General features: G+C 38.2%; 1 protein-coding gene across 1 annotated transcript; it reads left to right on the top strand.

The window, feature by feature from the left end:
• The first annotated feature begins 17,926 nt into the window (after positions 1-17,926).
• Positions 17,927-19,779, top strand: LOC134848573 (uncharacterized). Its single transcript, XM_063866089.1, has 2 exons — positions 17,927-18,381; positions 19,434-19,779. Exons 1-2 carry the CDS (start codon positions 17,927-17,929, stop codon positions 19,777-19,779), a joined length of 801 nt encoding a protein of 266 aa, XP_063722159.1.
• Positions 19,780-20,142: the final 363 nt, after the last annotated feature.

Genomic DNA, 20,142 nt, shown 5'->3' with positions numbered 1-20,142 from the left:
TTTGTAGCAGCTAGTATTCTGAGGTCGGAAGTTGCTATTAGTGTTGGTCAGTTTGTTCCGATACGTTGAGTTCAATGATGAACTCAATTTATAGAAAAATGGCAAAATGAGCCCATTTTAACAAAACAGAAAAATAATGAGCCCAATTGATTCTAGCACCTTAGCTTTTGAGATTGTCTTCATATTCGACGTGGAAGTTCGATTCTTGAACATGCTGCAACTTATTTGGCGCCCTTATCTTTGATACAATGGAACAATCAGAAAAATAATCTAGGTGAATGGAAAAAAAGCAGGCAACACAGACGATTTAGGAACGCAGAGATAGGGTTCGATTCTCGCGCGGCGCCCATTATTTGTAATTGATATTCTGTGCTGTTCCAAATCACTGTAGAGATTTTTTTTGTCTCTGCTGCCGTAATTTTTTTTAATTTTGCTCAAAAATTGCTCTTCTTCGAAGGTCGTTTTCCCCTAGAGTTTAGTGGATATTGGCACACATAGAAAATTTTAGTCAACCAAAAATTGTAGTCAACCAAAAATGAATGTCGTAAAATAGTACCAAAGGGGGGGGGGGGCTTTTTGGAAACGTTTGGTAACCAGAATTGAGGACCACTCTACTCTTTGCCACGCTACTGGCTTTGAGTTGATCCCATTTATAATTTCCAAATTACCATTAAAAGACACAAACAAATCCACTTTTTTTCTAAAAACATAGGCTCAAATTGGGCTCCATTGGGGTAAGTTTTGATGGCATTCGAAATGAAGACTCGACCTATAAACTGGGCTCATTTCTAAGCTCAAGACTATCAGATAAAATCATAAACAATAAACACACCTTCTCAAAAATGTCAGATGAAATCTTTAAAATGAAACAAATAGCTTGGTGATCGAACTCAATTAATCGAGACGGTTCACAATATTTTCATTTTCAAAGATTTTTCAAAACTTCTAGGACGTCTCGTCAAGAGTGCCGCTTGTGACTCAAGCTTCGATTTCAAAATAGTTTTTAGGTACTATAAAAAGCTATTTTCGTCTAGTTTATTGCAACAGAGTGGGCACACAAAAAGGTAGCTGCGCAAAATTTTTTTTTTACTGTGCTTCCTCCGATAATAATAGTTCCGTGTTTTCTGAAGACTTATCACAACATGCGTGAGAAAAATGTGACAACTATAACATGGACAAAGACCCAAAAAATCGGTTCTCAAACTGGTGTTGCAGAAACCTCAGAAGCTTCAACATGTACGCGTTCACGCAAGGAAGTCATTCCAATGGACTCCTCACCCAGATAACTTGGTTTTGGAAGTTTTTATTAAGATCATTTATCCACGAGGGATAGGACCAACATACGAGCTGTACAGTTCATCACGGCAAACCGCTGTTGTGCCCCTGCTTAAGTGAAATACGAAATTTAAAAACAAAGAAGTCTTTGTCTTTGCCTCATTTATCGTTAGACACTAAACGAAATAATCTATACTATGATCTATATAATCTGTACTATACTGCACGGTTATATTATAGTTACAACAAACACTAATAGTTTCGACCTTTCAAGAAATTGATGGAATTTTTGTGCTCAGGGTTTTTTGGACAAAATTTGATTTTCAACTAGCCGTTTTTGACCGCCGTTTTTGACCACCGTTTTTATACCACTGTCTTGGGCTCAATTTCAAAAGAAATAAATTTCACTTGTGGTCATTTTTTCTAACAAGTTTGGGAATTTGGAAGATTTCCATTATGGCCAATTTGGGACAATTAACGCGGGATATATTTTGCGCTAAAAAAGCGATGATTTAATCCGTTTCAGTATTCGTTTCTTATTGGTTGAATCAGTTTTTTGTCATAATTGCTACGTTTGTACTAGCAAAGTCTTTCACTTTGTATTTTACAAAGTGCGAGAGGTAATTTTGAAAAAAAAATCTCACAAAATTTCCAAATTTTTTCAGTTTTTTTTTTTTAAATTTATTCATTTTTTAAACAATACCCGCTCTTTAGACCTCGAAAGCCAGTCAAAACATTCAGAGCTTTAACTTGATACGAACAGTAAGCAATGTCGTTCCCTTTTGCAAATGCTTACCCACTCCCAATTCAGTATGATTGTAAAGAAAAATTGGTGATGGTAGTTGCATTTGTAAAAGCAATATTAATATCAAGATAAGTTGGAATACTTTGTGAGCCGTATTACACTAGGTGTTGACAAAAATTGAGAATTTCGAACGGACTATTTCTTAAATTTTTATAATTTCACAAAAAATGTAACAGGTAAAATATCTCAAAATGCCTTGTTGAAAGTTCTCCGACTAAACAAAACAAAGATCACAAGATCACAACTACTCTGTCACTCTCAGAACATTTTTTGTATAGTTGAGAAGTTTTTTTCACCTTTTCCCGCTCATATCAGGATAGAGTTGACGCATAGAAAGTTTAGCTCGAAATCAATCGCACACTGAGCGGAAATTTTCCATTTTTCTTATTTCACAGTTATTTTGTTAGATTCTGTATTTTCACTGTTAGTTCTCAGACTTTTTTGTGCTTCTACTTTTTTATCGAGCAAATTCATTAATGTAGGACTTTCTGGCTAAAAATTTGAAGAAATCAATGACAAAAAATAGAAATCTATAACTTTTTGATGTGCCAAAGAAGCTCATAGAACTTTTTTTTAGTTTGCAATAGAGCTTCACTTGCTTAAGTTTTTATCGTTGACTTCAACTTGGTTATCTGACTAATTTAAGGTTCACACTCTCAAAATTTTGTGAATAGCTTTCATTAGTTTGTAACACAAAACGTAAGGCTGATCAACACGTTCCATGTTAACATGTCAAATAGAGAAATCCTATTTTATTCTTTTACTGGTAATAGAGAATAATGAAAACTCGAATAAACATAGATTCGACGCAAATTTTTGACAAAACACTTCTACTACAACAAAAGCCAGATGTAGCTAAAACGTACTAAATCTTTTTTGACATGTAATTGTGTTTACAAAGAAACGGAAAAAATGTACGTACGTTGAAAAAATCTAATTCAATTATTTTTGCCCTCAGGTCTCATTATTTTTTAAAATTGGTCTCGGAGATTTTGATAAAATTAGCACTCATTTTGATATAATCCCGTTGTCATGAGGCGACCTTCGGTACCTCATTCTATTCTATTTATTTATGTATGACTTATTTAACTATGTATTAATTATCTACTTATAAGGCAGTAAATTGATTCAAGGACAAATCTCACCAGCCAAATCGTTTGTCACTTGAGAACCTCAAGCGGTGACTTGCGAAAGCCTTATGTGTGAAATCTAGTCGATAAAAACATTCTTGTTATTCGAAACAATACCTTCAATCTGGAATCGTTATTCATATATACATTATTCTGTTCTATCTATTTATGTATCATATTTAATTCAATATTCAATTTTTACAATCCTGTTTTCCCTACTCCAACTGAGGGAAATCTCATGGCGCAGCCAGCAGTTCCTGTGAATGAAGACAGGACTGACCTACTCGGAATACCACCCTTTTGGGCGAAAATATCGGTTAACCCACCTTTCATTTGGGAGACTTGGGTGGGACAGTTTTTTTTGGCCGCTAGTCTCAAAGACAATATTCCACCGGGGGATGTACTAGTTGCCCCAGCAGAGTTGGTGGATAAACCTCACCCGAAGCCTGAAGCACCGGGGACTGATGAAAGTGCAGCAGATGTAACCAATAGGAACCTCCGAGTTCCAGCAGCTAATAGAAGAATCGATGAGTACAATCAAGAGAGGAGAAGGAAAGGAACTCGCATTGGACATAACTGGTGTTACCATGAGGCAGAGGCGCGTTTGAAATCGCGACTTTTCTTCGCACTGGGAAATGAGCGAAAAAAAACAATTTTTGGATTCTTACCTTCACCTGGACCTCAATAATAGCTCTTTCATTGATTTTCACAAGTGCTGCGAAGATCTTTTCAAGGCAGAGCGGGACTACAAGTCGAAAGGATTAAATTGTATAATACATTTTTTATGCAGGATAATGACTCATTCTCATCATTTTATGCCCGAATTAGCGCTCAAACTGCGCTGTGTAATTGGCCGATCGATCAGGAAAGAGAGACGTTGAAAGACTTGCTCATTGGCCGCATTCGCGATGTGGAGGTTCAGAGGCAATTAATCAGAGCAAAAGCTAATCTTGAAGATACTTTACAACTGGCATTGGAGAATGAGAAAAGGGCTAAAACATCAGAACAATTTCAAAAATTGCTCCCGCATAACAACGCTTCTTCCAATACTACCAGCTCTATTCGAGTCAAGCAGGAACCAACTTCGTCAGTACAACAATTCAAGAATCAAGGAAATAGAAGCCGGGGAGGAGGTGTAAACCGTCCTAACCAACGACAAAATCAAAATAAATCATGTTATTTTTGCGGTATCCCGTTTTCTCTTGAACATCGCCGGTCGTGCCCGGCCAGAGAAGCTACTTGCAATGCTTGCAAAACGAAGGGTCATTTTGCTAAGGTGTGTAACACTACAAAACGACGCGTTAACATGGTACAAAATGAAGAGATGTCTTCAGATCAAGAGTGCAATTTAATTGACGTAAATGGTGAGAGCGAGCCGGAAAATGCTCCGAAATTCTCGAAAATAGAGGCCATCAAATCCCTGTTGCCACCAAAAACCCTTAAGCAGTTAAAATCGTTTATGGGGACCCTCAATCACCTTCAACGTTTCATTCCGGATTTGCACAAATATACAGTTACATTCAAAGCTTCGTTAAAAGCGGAGAATAAGAAATCATTTTTGTGGGGTGAATAGCAAGACTTTGCGTTTCAGAAAATTTTAAACCTCATCGCAAACATTCCTAATTTGTTTCATGCTTCGAAAGCTTCGCGAGTTAAATGTGATGCAAGTCACAGCGGGCTGTGCGCTTGCTTGGAACAAGAAGGGGAACCAACTATTTGGGCACCGATTGCGTTTGCTTCTAGGTTTCTCAACTCCGCGGAAATCAAGTATAGTACCAATGAGTTAGAGCTTCTGGCCATTGTATTGGCGTGCGAACATTTCCGTACATACTTAATTAGTCAGCGCTTTGTTTTTCTAACCGATCATAAGGCCATTATTTCCGCCCTCAACGAAACTTATGGCAAGAAATCTTATCAGTCACGACTCTCTCGCTGAGCGGACCGTCTTATTCCGTTCGATTATCAAATCGAACATATACCCGGCTCCTCCCTAAGTATTGTAGACTACATGTCCAAATACCCGATTTTGAAGCACCTTTACCGTCATCGCATGATGAATTGTTTGTCATTAAATCTATTCAAGTTTTTCACGATGCTCTAAATTCGATTAGTCCGGTGGGGCAAATTTCATATTGTAACCAATTTCAACCAATCAGATCGTTTGGTAAAACTGGAGGCAATATTAGCTACCTCTTAACTAAAACGGCGGACCAATCAACAGTTGATTCATCTAGCCAATCGCATTTTGGCAAACAGTTTAGTTTGTCGTCTCTAGAGGGCGTCGCGAATAATAATCAACCTGTTAATCAATTCCAAAAAGATATGCTAATTTATCGTCATAATTCCTCGCCGATAGAGGGCGTTAATTCATACTCTCAGTCAACCAGCCAATCATATGCTAGTATGCAAAATCGTGAGTATATATCATTGTCGCGAGAGGTCGACTTTTCATGCTCTGGTAGTCTCGACCAATCACAGCTCAGTATGCAAATGAGATACGCTAAACCGAAAGTTTTTGATCAAACTCATTGTCTCCGACCTTACATCTCAGAATTCAGTCACGATATGGATACTTCAATTAATCTTGCTCAAAATACTACTCTCAACTCTACTCTAAACAACTCTAGTACTTCTACTATTACTATTGACTTCGCAAATAACACGATCGAACAAACAAATCTCCTCAATTTTGTTGAAAATTTTTCAACTAGTTCCCCTAGTTTTCGTACCTCAAGTCAACAAAGACCCGGACTCTCTACAGTTCGCCCTATGGATTGCCCGAGCCGTATTGATCAGATACGTACCCTAAACCTTGCCAGATTGAGACATTCACGAGAACGTTTTGTGGTTACTCGAGGACAGACTACATAAAAGGCCCTTACTCAGTTCCTCGACAAGTGCCGGAGGCAGAGGCAAACGAGAAGAGCTAGACAGGGGGAGATACTCAGAATGGGGGTTAATGCCATCAATAACCACAAACCGCTGGTCACTCCGGATTAAAAGAAAGTGGTTGGATTGCCAGGATTGTTCGATGTGGATCTGCCGGGAGAGCTGACAGGAGAAGACCCCTTCCTCGGACCGATGAGGACTGCGATCATTAATAAGGATGTGCAATCCTTCAACAAACAGGGGGCGTACATGGCCCAATTCTGGACAAAGGCTGCGGTGGTGAACAATTGTGTCCTGATAGATAACAAATTGGCCATACCCGAACAATTACGAAGTGCTATTTTGATTCGACTTCATCGCTCGCATCCAGGCCAGGCGGCCATGATGGACGCCTCGGATTATAATTGGTGGCCATTTCTCAATCGTCAGATCATTAACGTCTGCGAAAAATGCCCGGAGTGTACTCTATTTGGTAAGAACATCAAAACTTCAGCGACTTATAACTCAACTAAGCCGTTACCACCGTTGTCAGCTCCGAATCAAGCATTGCAACTTGATTTTGCGGGTCCGTTAACAGATGATAAGAAGCGGAAAATCTAGATTTTAGTCGCAATAGATCGTTTTTCTAAGTTCCCTTCGGTGATGTCAACCCTCCGGTGATGTCGAACTAAGACAACCAGTCCGAAAAAAATAGTCAAATTTTTACAATCGTATATTCGTAATCATGGTATACCGGAAAGCATTAGGACAGATCACGGATCTGGGTTCAACTCTGAGGTCGTTAAAGAATTTTGCAAAAGTAGAGGCATAAAACATATCCTCACAGCTGTAGGGGATCATCGGAGTTGTGGGCTGGTGGAGAGGTCGATCCAGACCATTAAATGGAAGTTAGGAACAGAAAAACTAGACCCATTGACGTTAGGAACAGAAAAACAAATCATTGACGATATTCGGAAAACTAAGCATTCTACGTTAGAATTTTCTCCTTTTGAGTTACATTTTGGGAGGAAGCCTAACACTGAGTTTTCGTCAGCGCGTGATAATGTTGTTCAATCTCCTACTTCCGCGCAAGGACTGGAGAGAAACCTCCCAACTCCGGAGCAGCAATCAAGCCAAGATTACAGCCGTGATAGGAACCTCTAACTAAAGTTGTACCCAGAGGAGCGTCACACAGTCCGGAAATCCCCTGTAAATTCAAGCCACTCTTTGGTGTGGGCGAGCGTATAGCGGATAGTCAACCTTACAATGCCTTGGAGAACCTTGCGAAGGCAGCTAACACCTGGAAGCAGTGGAATCGGAATGTGCCTCCACAACAAGGACAAGAACTTCTCCGCGAATTGGCGGCTCGTATTAGTGACCTCGCAAACTCGCTGAAATCGGGGATCACAAAGGGAACCCTACGTTTTTACGACAACGTTCGCGATACTTTAGTACCAGCACTCTCGCATTCCCAGCGAATGAATATGTCGTCCTCTTCAAGGCCCAAAAAACTCTCAAAAACACGTAAATTAGAAAAATAGTTTTACAAGACCCTCTAAGAGTCAAAATCTTTCGGAAAGTTCTTGATTGAAAATCGGGAAAGCCTCTGTTCAAACTAGAAAAAATCAAGATTACTCGTGTTACGGACCATACTTACATTACTGACAAAGGGAAAGTCTATCGGAAAAATCACTTAAGCCTAAGACATAATTTTAACCACCCTAAGTTTTCAGCTACGCCTGGCACAGTGGGAGAACGGTTACAGCGACGAATTGCTCCAGTTGTTAATCCTCTGACAAACCCCGCCTCGACATCTTCCACAGGGGCTCAAGCAACGCCTCAGGATCCGCCCATCAAACTTCAGCCACAGATTTCCGGCACCGTTCGTCAGGCTGCAGCTCAGGACCCGGCGGCTACTGGTCATACGGAGGTTGGCGATCCCACCTCCTCATCTACGAGCGATTCCAACAGATCTTCTATCGGTCTAAGAAACCGACGGGGTTTTATGGCGATCGCAAGTGCCTTTTCCCAGAACTAAAGAGCAAACTACTCCGTTTAAGAAAATCAGAATCGACGAGCATGATAAAACTTCTTAAACTTTAAAACTCACATAAACTCCGCTCTACTTGTCTCATGATTGGGTTATAGCTGACCTATTAACATGTGCTTAATGTCTTCCTCATTATTCTGCCTTATACATTCTGAAATTTATACTAAGATAAATTTTTCTAGAGGGGGAAGTGTCATGAGGCGACCTTCGGTAGCTCATTCTAATCTATTTACTCATGTATGTCTTATTAAACTATGTCTTAATTATCTACTTACAGTGCAGTAAATTGATTCAAGGACAAATCTCACCAGCCAAATCGTTTGTCACTTGAGAACCTGAAGCGGTCACTTGCGAAAGCCTTATGTGTGAAATCTAGTCGATAAAAACATTCTTGTTATTCAAAACAATACATTCAATCTGGAATCGTTATTCATATATACATCATTCTATTCTATCTATCTATATATATCATATTTAATTCAATTTTAAATTTTTATAATTCTGTTTTCCCTACTCCAACTGAAGGAAATCTCACCCATTACTAATTGAAAAAATGAGAAATTTTTTCAAAAAGTGAAAAAAAAACAGATTTGAGTTTTTATTTTTCATTCAGAAAGTGAGACCCAATACCGCAGCAATTTTTGCCATCAGTGTTTTTAAGTAATTAACTTTTTAATTATAATTGCTCTAATGGTCCCAGTTTAACGTGACTTTACATGAGTTTTTTGTATTTAGCTTTTAAAATATACAAGAAACGAATTAAAGGGCTCAAAAAGTTTTGATTAGCTCAATTTTTTTTGTTTGCTGAAGGCTAAACTTTGCTTAAGTTTAGCATCGGTGACTTTTTGTTCCGATTTTTGTAAAAAGAATTAAAATTTATTTCTCGGGGTAGGCTTCGTCTCGAAGACAGTTTTCTGTTTTTTGTATAGTCTGAATTGTTTTGATAACTTGATATCAAAATCAAAAACGTACTTTCTTCTGTAATATTTTTTTAAATTAAAATCATTACGGTTTAATATTACAAAATTGGCCAATTTGTGATGATATTAAGTAACTTTTTCCAGTTTTTTAGTAGCTGGTAAGTTAGTTTGACCCAAAAGTCGAATAAAAGTACATTCAGGCAAACTAGTGATTTTTGCTAAACATATAAAAATTGTGCAATTTTTTGTGAAAATCTACCGTTTCAATTCAAAATTTATATCAGAAACTCTAAAGAGCAATCGAACAATCCAGGTTTTTTCCTCGCTTTAAAATTAATTAATTGTAGGTGTATGATCACAACAATTCTATTAGGATCACAAGGAACACTAACCACGTTGATCATGTTTTGTTACAATAAATCAAAAAACTGTTGTTGCAGTGGGCTGAAATGATCCTAGAAAAAAGACAAAGAAAAGGACAGACAAAATTTATCGTTTCATAGAAAGTAAGGAGGATGCATGTTCAGGGTTTTCTATTGCTTAGACCATTTTGCGCGACCAAAATAAAAATTTTTAACAATTTTTCCAACTCCTCAAGGAAGATGTCGACTCTAAATTTTAACGTGATGAGATATTTTTTCTAAAAAAATTTGTTAGATGATCAAACTAGCAATGAACTAGACACATTTATTCGCGCTTCGAAGATTTTATATAAGATGTTGGAAACTTAACGCAAAGTTTTTACGCAGGCGAGTTATGCTTACGTACTCTCAAAATTAATCCCAATTGAATTGAGACATGCTAAAACTACTGCTGCTGGGTTACAAAAACTTTCAAAATTCTAAGTTAATCAAGAAACATATGAACACAAAAGTAGACGAGTGGTACAGTGCAGTTGGAACATTCAGGGCTTTGCCACCCCAACTCAATTATATAACCTCAGTTTCTTCGGTAGTTGCAACAAAAAGTTTTTTCCTAGTCAGTATAAAATCAAATGGAAGCAATAAGAAATCTTCTACAATAACCTTACATGAGAGAGCGCCATAAAACTGAAATAGTCTATTTTTGACGTCTCATGCAGATTTTGGTCAATAGTTTTTAAAATGAGCAGCTCAGAGACATTTTCAATTCATTATATAAAAGTTCTAATATACTTTTATATAGTGTAATGAAAAATGTCCCCGGCGACTAAGAAGACAACTGTTAAGACGACAACCGCTTTTGGTGGTACTTAAAGACTATTCTGCACGCAATTCTCCACATTGTATTTCAGAGAAAAATAAAATAAAGTTCTTTGAAACGTTTTAACGCTCATTTGCCGTCTTTTTATTATGTCGTCCTAGTGACATGTCGTCTTATTTACCTAACACCATTGAAAATATTTCTGAGCTGCTCGCTTTAGAAACAATTGACCGCACGAAGTTAGCATGAAGCGTCTAATTAGGATAGTTTTATTGTTAATACAGTTTTAGGTTGTCTATTCTGACTTTAACAGTGATAGTATTAGGCTGATTAACGAACCCATATTCTTCTTTGTCAATTTCCTTGCATTCAGAAAAGCATTCTGAATACCCCATGCTACTGTTTTTGCTGTTAAATTCACCCTCAACGAATCCTTTTTCTATGTTTTTAGCCGAGTTTTTGTTCACGAGAACTAGATTGAACTTGAGTTTCATTGTCCAAGTTTTGTTCAGGCTATCGCTAGACTCGACTGCTAGATAAAGACTCATCCATAATTTGTTCACGTGTTCATGGACCACACATTGAGTTCGAAATATATACCCTCGCAATTCATACCCAGCTGAAGTCGAATCTCCCGTTTCATGAAGTGAAATATTATCAATGAGTGTTGTGAACTCGATTGACTTCAACTCCTTGCCTATATTTTCAATCATTTGGGCTTCGTTGAAATTTTTAATAACCAACTCTAAGACTTCCGTACTAAGTTTCTGTTTGCCACTGCTTTTCACAATCTCAGTAAGGATTTCTTTATTTTCAGCTAATTTTTGAATAGCTTTTTGTTCGTTCTGAAGTTTTTTCATTTCGTTGTCAACGTGAAATTCTCTGAACTCAAGGTCGTCGAAATGAGGTAGCGATGCTAGAACTAAATCATTTAACATCGCCGTATATCCCTTTATTTTATGGTCCGAATGAAAATTTTCAACACAAACGCCGCACAAAGTAGTGCTACAATCGATGCAATAAATTTTCCTCCTTGAAACCGGATGATTGCAGCTGTCCTCAGATTGAACGACGTCTTCTTCGGCTGCAAGAGAACTGATCGCTTCTCGGATTCCATAGAGGGGTTTCAATTTGGTTACGCTTATTTGGAACACTTCATTGCATATCGCGCACTTAGAGGCTCGTCCTTTGTCGTGTTTAATTCCGTCCAGACAATTCCGGGGAGGCCCGCAGTACGAATGCCCACAGGGAAGCGCCCTCGGATCCAGGAAAATATCGCTGCATATTGAACACTCTAGATTCTCAGAAACCCTAGCTGACGCCATATAACATTGTGAAAGTCACTAAGATATGCTTTTTTTATTATAATGCGATTTTTCAAACGGTTTTGCAAAACTGCACGAGCTGTAAAAGGTTTTAATGATGCTGATGATTAGTCAATACATGGCCGGCAAAAGATTGTTCTGTTTTCAGAAAAACTAAGTTTAAGCTTACTACAAACTATCAAATAAACAAAATTGTTATCAGAAATAAATTATATGATAAACAAAAAGAAAGAACGATATGCACATCTGGTTATTGATATTTTTTCTACCAGTTTAGAACAAAGTTTCATTCTTGGGTTTATCGTTTTTTTTCACGCAGACTATATATGACTTATTTGCTTACCATTTTTAAATAAAATGTTAGTACATTCCCTTAGATATTGATACTCTGAGCTTATATTCAAAAGATATTTCATCTTTGACATTTTAAAATCAAGTTATGGGGGCTAAATGTTTTCCAGCTTGGCCGATTTAAGATAATTATATCGCAATAAACTCCCGTTTTCAATTATTGCGAAGCAAATACGTCGCAATATTCCAGCTCAGAAATTATTCAAAAATCAACTGGATCTAACTGATCCAAAAATTATTTCATTCGAAATGTATCACTTTGTAGTGGATTTGGGGATTGGATTGTGCACAATGGAATCTGGTGAAATTTAGGAAAACATCAACTTTTAAATGTTTTAAAAAAATAATTTATCAATAATTTGAAGCAAAAAACTAATCAAAACTCCGGAAAATAAAAGTCGAAAATCAAAAATCCACATTGATGTTCCACAAGCAAGCAGTTTTGTTTGTTCAAGCATTCAGTTACTGAGAACAACGGAATGTTTATTAAAGTTGATGAAATGTTTGCTTGAACATTTCTGCGCCTAATTACAAACTGGTGTTGTATCTGATCTTGAGAAATCTGGCCAGAAATGGTAGGAAATTGAGTCTATCTTTATTTTTTTTTCTGAATTTGCATGTGGGAAAGTCTTTTAAAACTGAATCTGACCTTTTTTTAAATTTAAAAAAAGCAAGAGCATGAACAAGTGAGCATGATTTCAAACACTTCCAACACAAAAATTGCCGTCAGAACAATTTCTGAACAACTCTATGATGTATTTTACAAGCGGGTGGGAAACTGAAACAAAAAATTGGATGTTGAATTATTCCCTTTTCAATCTTATTGTTCCAACTTCGAAGAAAAAAAAGAAATTTTAAAGTTCGGGTAAAGTTTTTTATTCAGTTCATTTTTCAAAAGCATTTTTCAATAAATTGTTTCAAATTCAATCGAGGCAAGCTAATTGACCTCATTAATTCCATTCCTGACTCCAATTTTTTTTTAAATTGCAATTATGAGCCCTAAGTTCATAATTTGTCATTATTTCATTGAACAAAAACGATTCGAAACCATCTAATGTGCAGTCGGAACCTTCAGAGAGTTGCCCTTATACAAGTAGTTAAGATTTTTAAAGGCATCGCGGATTTTGTGGTTTACCATAGAGAGCTTCCAGCTACTTCGGCAGTTTTCTTTTTCTCGTTGTACGAGTTCTTTTATCTCAATGAACATGAAAGCAAACTGTGAAAGTGTTCAGAAACAATTTCCAACAAAATTTTGCTCGTGAGACTGATTTTATAATTTTATATTAGTCACCATTATTGAACTTTTCATTTGTCACTCTTTGTCAAACTCGTCAATGGAAGAAAAAGGCAAATGAAACTCTGAAGATAAGGACAAAATTGAAGATGCTATAAATGTTTTTTTTTCTCAGGCAGAAAAAGTATTGCTAACAGATGCTGCTAAGTAGTGCTGCAGAATTGTGGTTGAAAGTAGATTGAAGAATTCAAACGGTTGTTGAGTTGAGATTCTACCCAGTTTTGGCTACCGAATTTGGTGGCGTATTTTTCAATTTTCTCGACCTCAATTATGGGAAATGCTCGATAACAATCAAGCAAGCTACGTGTTAATGCTTCTTTTACCTTACTGCTTGTATCAGGACGACACCCTGAATGAATCCGACAGCTCTTCAATGCTTTTGAAATAGGTTAATAAAAAAATGAGTAAAAAAATAGGCTATCAAAAAATGAAAAAAAAACAAGTATTTTTCTTTAAAAAAATTCTCCCCACACGCCACTCCAGTATCTAAGTGATGTTCTTTGCGCCTAATATAACCAAATAACAGCAAGCACCAAAAATCTTGCCTCAATTAAATTTGAACCAATTTCAAAGACGCTTTCTACGCGTGAAAAGCACGAAAATCATGGCGCTTTAATTGTCACAAAATGACCCAAATGGCAGTCGTTAAACCCCATAGTTTTCTAAATAAAAAGATCAAATATAAAATTTGTTTTTATATATCAGCTCAGCGTATCAGCTAGTTTTGAGATACTATAACAAGTGAGTGGCAGACCTTATTTATTAGGAAAAAGAAAATCTAGCATGGGTCCATATTAGCATCTCTGCTGCCTGGAATCGCTTGTCTCGCTAAAAGTTTCCGGAAATTTTTGAGTCGCCTGTCTCTATTGAAACTTTCTATCCTCATTTGATTGCAAAATTGAGAAAAAATTTCCTGCTAAGCAGAATCAGATGCTGATTGATGAGTCAATAATAATTAGACACAGCAGAATTCTGCAACAAGAACCGGCGGTTCTCATACAAATGCAAACTAAGCCTAAAAACTCTGAATGACTCAATGAAAATAATTGTATTTACTGATCAAATGTCACCATAAAAAATCTGTTCAAATGTGAAAATCTCCTAACGCCTCAGCATCAACAAAAAGTCGTTAGAATTCTCAAAGTAAGCATGGCTATCCGAAAACAGCAAAAAATTTTAGGTTCTTATTTCATGTTTCTAGATCTGATAGTCTAAACATGTTGGAACTTAGTTTCTTCTATGTATACTAGAGAATCAATCTCAGACAAATCAAATTATTAACTTGGTTTCAACATGGGCTGCTCCGTTTTGACCACCATACTATATATCATCTTATAAAGTTTAGCTTTGGTGCTGGTAGTTCGAAGTCTTCAGTGTTCAATTTAAGTCATTATAATTTACCTGGATTTTTCTTCTCTCTAAAAAATTTTTTGGAAATGATTTTGAAGTTTACTCGCGGACCAATAGTTTTCAGGTACAAAAAATACAATCGAGTCAAATAAATGGGCTACATGTTTTTTCATCCCAAATGATTCATCTGCTAAACAAAAAGAGTTCTAGTGAAAGGAAGCTCCAAATGTCGTAATTTTTGCGTGTTTCATTAACTCAACGAAATCTAAGTCTGCAGCTTTCGGAATTGGATGATTTAGACAGACATCTTTTTTTGAGCAAATTATTCTGGCTGACATGAAACAAAATTTTAGACGTCCAAAACTTTTTTGGCAAACTAAATCAAGTTTATCTTCAACCATGACATGGTCAAGCAAAACAGCGGAACTGATGACGTTAAAGCAAGTTTATTCAACGAGTTTGCTTGATGGATTCTTCTGTCAACACTATCTTTTGATATATTCAACAGCCAAGAGGATTTTTTTGCGATGAATCAACCAGTTGCACTGCGAATGAAACATCTGCGTTTTGTTTTTACAGGAAGCTAAAATTTAATCAATTCTTGTTTATGCACTCTCCTAACTCTATACTGTCAGACTTGTTCTGGTTATCGATTTGAAACCTTTCCATAAAACACCTAATCAAAAGTCAAACACAAACAATGACGTCAAAAAGCATAGTTACTGATTTTCTCTCTAATCTTGATGAGCTAACTGACAATATTAATTACAAAAACTTTCCATGCATCATCATATCAAGTAAATTGAGCTTGAAAAACTCGGTGACAAAGTTTTTGCTATAAAAGTGCTGATTACTTGAATGACAGGATTTTTTAAGTAAAAATAATTTGTCTTTTTTTAAATCAGTTTTTGTGTCCAACAAGGCAGTAATTTAATCCTTTAGTTTTTTAAAGTAATTGAGTTCCTGATTGAGTTTTCAAGACCTAGTTTTTGTTTACTGCAATGATATGATCATTGTCTCCAATTTGATTCTGAATCAACCAAAAACACATCGAAATAAAAACTGGCAAGATACTTCAATGTAAAGAAGAACCTCCTAGGAGGCGTCACGCAGTCTAAAAAAATTCATTTTATCATTCATTTGAATGATACGCAGTCACGCAGTCTAAGAATTGCCACGAAACTTTATGTATGCCACGAAATAACTTTGGAATACATAGAGAGTCAGAGTCGTTGATCAAAAATTGATACCTCTGTTCGAAAATGGAGGAACTATATAGAACAAGCGGTCGAGATAAATAATGAGTTGATTGATATGACTGCAAAAAGTGCCAATCCCGACGAATTGATACCGGCACAGGATATGTGGCTTCATAAGTTGACTCAAAGCAACAATAAAGTTTTACAGGAAGCTGTCACATATAAAACAAGTTTTGAGGCAGTAACAGAGCCGGACAACATAGATAGCAGCTCAAAAAGTTCTCATCTTTCTGGAAAAAGTGAAAAACCCCAGTCGCAACCGAAGCAGCCGACATCAGCAATCGAGTTCTCAGAAATCTAGTCGTTATACCGCCGCTCCGTCGAAAACACTTTCTGAGAAAAAGCGCGATTTAATGATTTTAAAGAAACAACAAGAGGAACTTGAGAGGCAGGCAAAGGTTTCATTAAGACTGAAAGAGCAGCAAAACAAGACGAAACAATAATTTTTAGATCAACAAAGCAGTTTAGAGTTGGAAGAATTGGCTGAAGAACACACGAAAAAACTGGCAGAAATTGAGTTGAAAGGGCTTGAGTTAAAAGATGAGTTGTCGGAAATCAGCGAGAATGCTGAGGAAAGTGGTTTAACTCGAATCTCTCCACAACTAACAATAGACGAAAAGAATCGTACGCGTCACTGGGTCGAATCTGTCAACCACAATCAGCCTGATGCTGTTGTAGTTCCCAATCAAGAGCAGCACGTTCGTTCAACAGCTCCTGAGGCAACTTATCCTGTATCAATAAATTACTTGGTCTTATCAAGTTTCACAGGAGTGAATAATGGCCAGGCAGCTTCTAGTGATCCGAGATTGTATTTCAGTAACCACATTCACGGAAAACAACATAATTTTTCGAATTTGGTCCACTCGCAGGTTTTCGTTAACAATCCAGTAGGGTTACAGCAGGTCATGCAACCTGTTTCTAATAATTGTTGCCGTATTCAAGTCTGTATCTTTTAAAGATGACCTGAAAAGTGTTAACTTACTGAATCAGGCTGTGAGTAAACTTCCGCCAAACCTTAAGGAAGCATGGTCAATGCAAACCGTAAAACGCCAGTGGCATCGACCAACTCTACTAGGTTTGAACGAATGGCTAAAAGAAAAAGCGGAGGGTCATGAGAGGCTAAAAACAATTAATTCTAAGGTTAAGTCTGGAGAACCAGTGAAGCAAAAAGTAGATACGAAAGTGTTTGCTAGTAATGCAAAGGTGAGTGATAAATCTAAGGAAAAACCAAAGTTCCCTCCATGTTTTGTATGTAGAGGTCAACACGCTCTTTGGAATTGCGCCGTGTTCAAAGAAAAAAACGCTACGCAGCGAGCGAAACATGTAGCCGAACAAAAATTTTGGTTTGCGTGTTTACAGAGCAATCACAGTTTTCGTAATTGTAGCAAGGCCAGAAAGTGCCCCAAGCCAGATTGTGAAAGCACGCACAACGAGCTCTTACATGGAGCTGAGAAAATTTTTCCTCCTGAGAAAATTTTTTCTCCTAAGGATACTAAAAGTTCCCCGGCGTCAGGTAACGCAAACACTAAACATGTATCGACTAACGCTGCCGTCGGCGATATTCATGGCCAGGAGTCAACTAAAGGCCTCCTGCCAGTTGCATCACTCGCCGTCTCTTCGGATGCGACAATTACTAACGCCCTAGCTCTTTGCGATAGTGCTTCCACGCACTCATGGGTACCCGCCGATCTCGTAAAACGCCTCCATTTGGTTGGCACTCCCGTTAAACTCACCATGAATGGATTCAATTCCACGAGCTTGATGAAAACTCATCAAGTAAGTTTTCAAGTTTCCGCCGAGACGAATAATATGAATTTTTGTTTTCTTTTCGAGCTTATGTTAAGGATCATATTCGCATTGGATCGGATAGCATAAGTATTCCTGAATTACAGGAAAAATACCCGCAGTTGGCTCCGATCAAACCTATACATTATAAGTATGAGGACGTCGAAATAATTATTGGACAGGATTTCTACCATGCCATAAGACGTGTTGAGTACCTTCTGTGGGAGGACTCTATTTCACCGTGCGCCGTACGCCTTCCGATAGGTTGGGTTTTAAGTGGTCCGTTACCGCCGTCATCGAACTCGTCTTGCTTTAAGTGTGTTGTCGAAGACATGTCTCTTGCGGACCAAATGAAAACTTGGTTTGAGTTGGAGTCATATGGAGCCTTCAAGCAGGTAGATGCCCGTTCCGCCGCCGACAAACGCGCTTTGTCCGTTTTGAAAAATGACACATTTCACGATGGTGAGAGGTACATTGTACCAATGCTTTGGAACGATAAAGAAAGTACTTTACCGAATAACTATTTTTCCTCCCTTGCTCAATTAAAGTCTTTGGAAAAGAGGCTAGCTAAGGATCCGTCGCTCCGTAAAAAATACGCCGAAACAATTAGAGAAGATGTACAAAAAGGATATGTCATAACCGTTAAGGCACAAGATCCCAAATCACGAGCCAATCGTGAGTGGTATCTCCCGCATCACCCGGTGTTGAACCCGAATAAACACGGTAAGGTGCGCCGAGTCGTCAATGGGGCATCGAAGTGTCATGGCGCTTCCTTGAACAAATCTCTGTTGGTTGGCCCGGATCTCCTTCAAAACCTCATTTTTGTACTTTTAAGATTCCGTCAGCATAAATACGCCGTTTCAGCTGACATTAAAGGGATGTTTTTACAGGTTGGAGTCCGTGAAGAAGATCAAACTTCTCTTCGTTTTTTGTGGCGGGAGGACGCCACATCAAGTGTGGTAGTTCACCAATATACGCGTCATATTTATGGTGCTCGTGACTCGCCGACTTGTGAGAATTTTGCTTTGCAGAAGACTGCATCGGATAATCAAGCTGAGTACCCCAGAGCTGCGTCGGCTGTTGTCCAGAAAATTTGCCCTAGTATACTGAGGACGACTGATTGGCCGTACAAGCCCGATACAAAGGTTATTGATAAAATAAGACTCAATGGACCTTCATGTGACATCGACATTTGTCTGGAAGATTCGTCAAATTTCGTCGTCGATGTTTTGAACGAGAAAAATCTTCCATTCGAAAAATGGGAGAGATTCAATTCAATTGTAAAATACAAACGCACAGTAGCATTTTTGTTAAGATGGCTGCCATCCCATAAACATTTCCGGTCGAGTATATTAGAAATTACAGACCCGTGTGAAATGGATACTGCTGAACAGTAGCTCATTTACCTGTCACAGGGTGAAACATTCCCTAGTGAGCTAAAACTACTAAGATCCGGTAAATTTATCACGAAGAATAGTCGGATCGCCAAGTATTCGCCGTTTATTGGACCAGCTGGCATCCTTCACTCGACTTGGCGCATCAGCTGCTTGGTTATTTCCGATTTCGATAGCAAGCATCCAATTATACTTGACGCACGTCACGCAGTTGTTCGGTTATTGGTTAAACACTTGCACGTTAGGAATTTCCATCAAGGCTTGGATTACATGCGTGCGGTGGTAAATTTGGAATACGTTGTGTTAAATTTGCGATGGTTGCTGCGAAATATTGAAAAAACTTGCGTTGTGTGCCGAAAACACAAAGCGCAAACCGTAACTCATATGATGGCTGATCTGCCCATTGAAAGGCTGGGTTACAAGCAACCTCCTTTCTCTTACACAGGTGTCGACTACTTTGGGCCGTTCCTAGTTCCAATCCGGAGAAGTTCGGAAAAGAGATGGGTTTTTTGTTCACATGTCTCACCACTAGAGCGGTGCATATTGAAGTGGTCCCCTCGCTCGACACAAGCTCTTCTGCGATGGGCGTAGAGAGGTTTATTGCACGTCCCGGTACTCCGACTACCATCAAGTCCGACAACGGCTCGATCTTTGTTGGCGCTCAGAAAGAGCTCTTAGCTTGCGTTGAGAGTTGGAACCAGCTCGCACCCGCTGTTTTTGTTCAGAAGGGATCAAGTGGAAATTCAATCCACCCAGCGCACCGCACCATGGTGACTCCTGGGAGCGATTAGTTCGGAGTGTTAAGCGCGTCTTGTATAACATCCTAGGCAACAGAAGAGTAACTGAGGAGGTTCTAAGAACCACGCTGTGCCTTGTTGAGCAATCACTCAACGCTAGACCAATAACAGCCGTTAGTTCCGATCCGCTAGATCTAGAGGCGTTGACCCCGAATCATTTTATCCTTGGTCAACACGCAGCGAGTTTTCCGTCGCTAAGTTTCGAAGAAAACTTCGACCATAAGAAGCGTTTCGCCAGAGCGCAATCATACGCTAACGCAATATGGAGATGGTGGATGCGGGAATACGTTCCTTCCCTCAATAGGAGGGCAAAGTGGCACAACCAGTCAGACGTTAAGTTAAAAGCCGGCGACTTGG

The sequence above is a fragment of the Symsagittifera roscoffensis genome, chromosome 6 (assembly GCF_963678635.1).
Source record: "Symsagittifera roscoffensis chromosome 6, txSymRosc1.1, whole genome shotgun sequence".
NCBI lineage: Eukaryota > Metazoa > Xenacoelomorpha > Acoela > Convolutidae > Symsagittifera > Symsagittifera roscoffensis.
The sequence above is the reverse complement of the archived record's forward strand: the minus strand, read 5'-3'. Positions and strand labels throughout refer to the sequence as shown.

What these genes read in the sequence shown, in the direction of transcription:
- LOC134848573 (XM_063866089.1), top strand. Translation starts at nt 17,927, where the DNA reads ATGTCTCTTGCGGACCAAATGAAAACTTGGTTTGAGTTGGAGTCATAT. An exon ending in GCTTCCTTGAACAAATCTCT is followed by an intron (nt 18,382 to 19,433) that starts GTTGGTTGGCCC and finishes TCTCTTACACAG; the next exon opens with GTGTCGACTACTTTGGGCCG.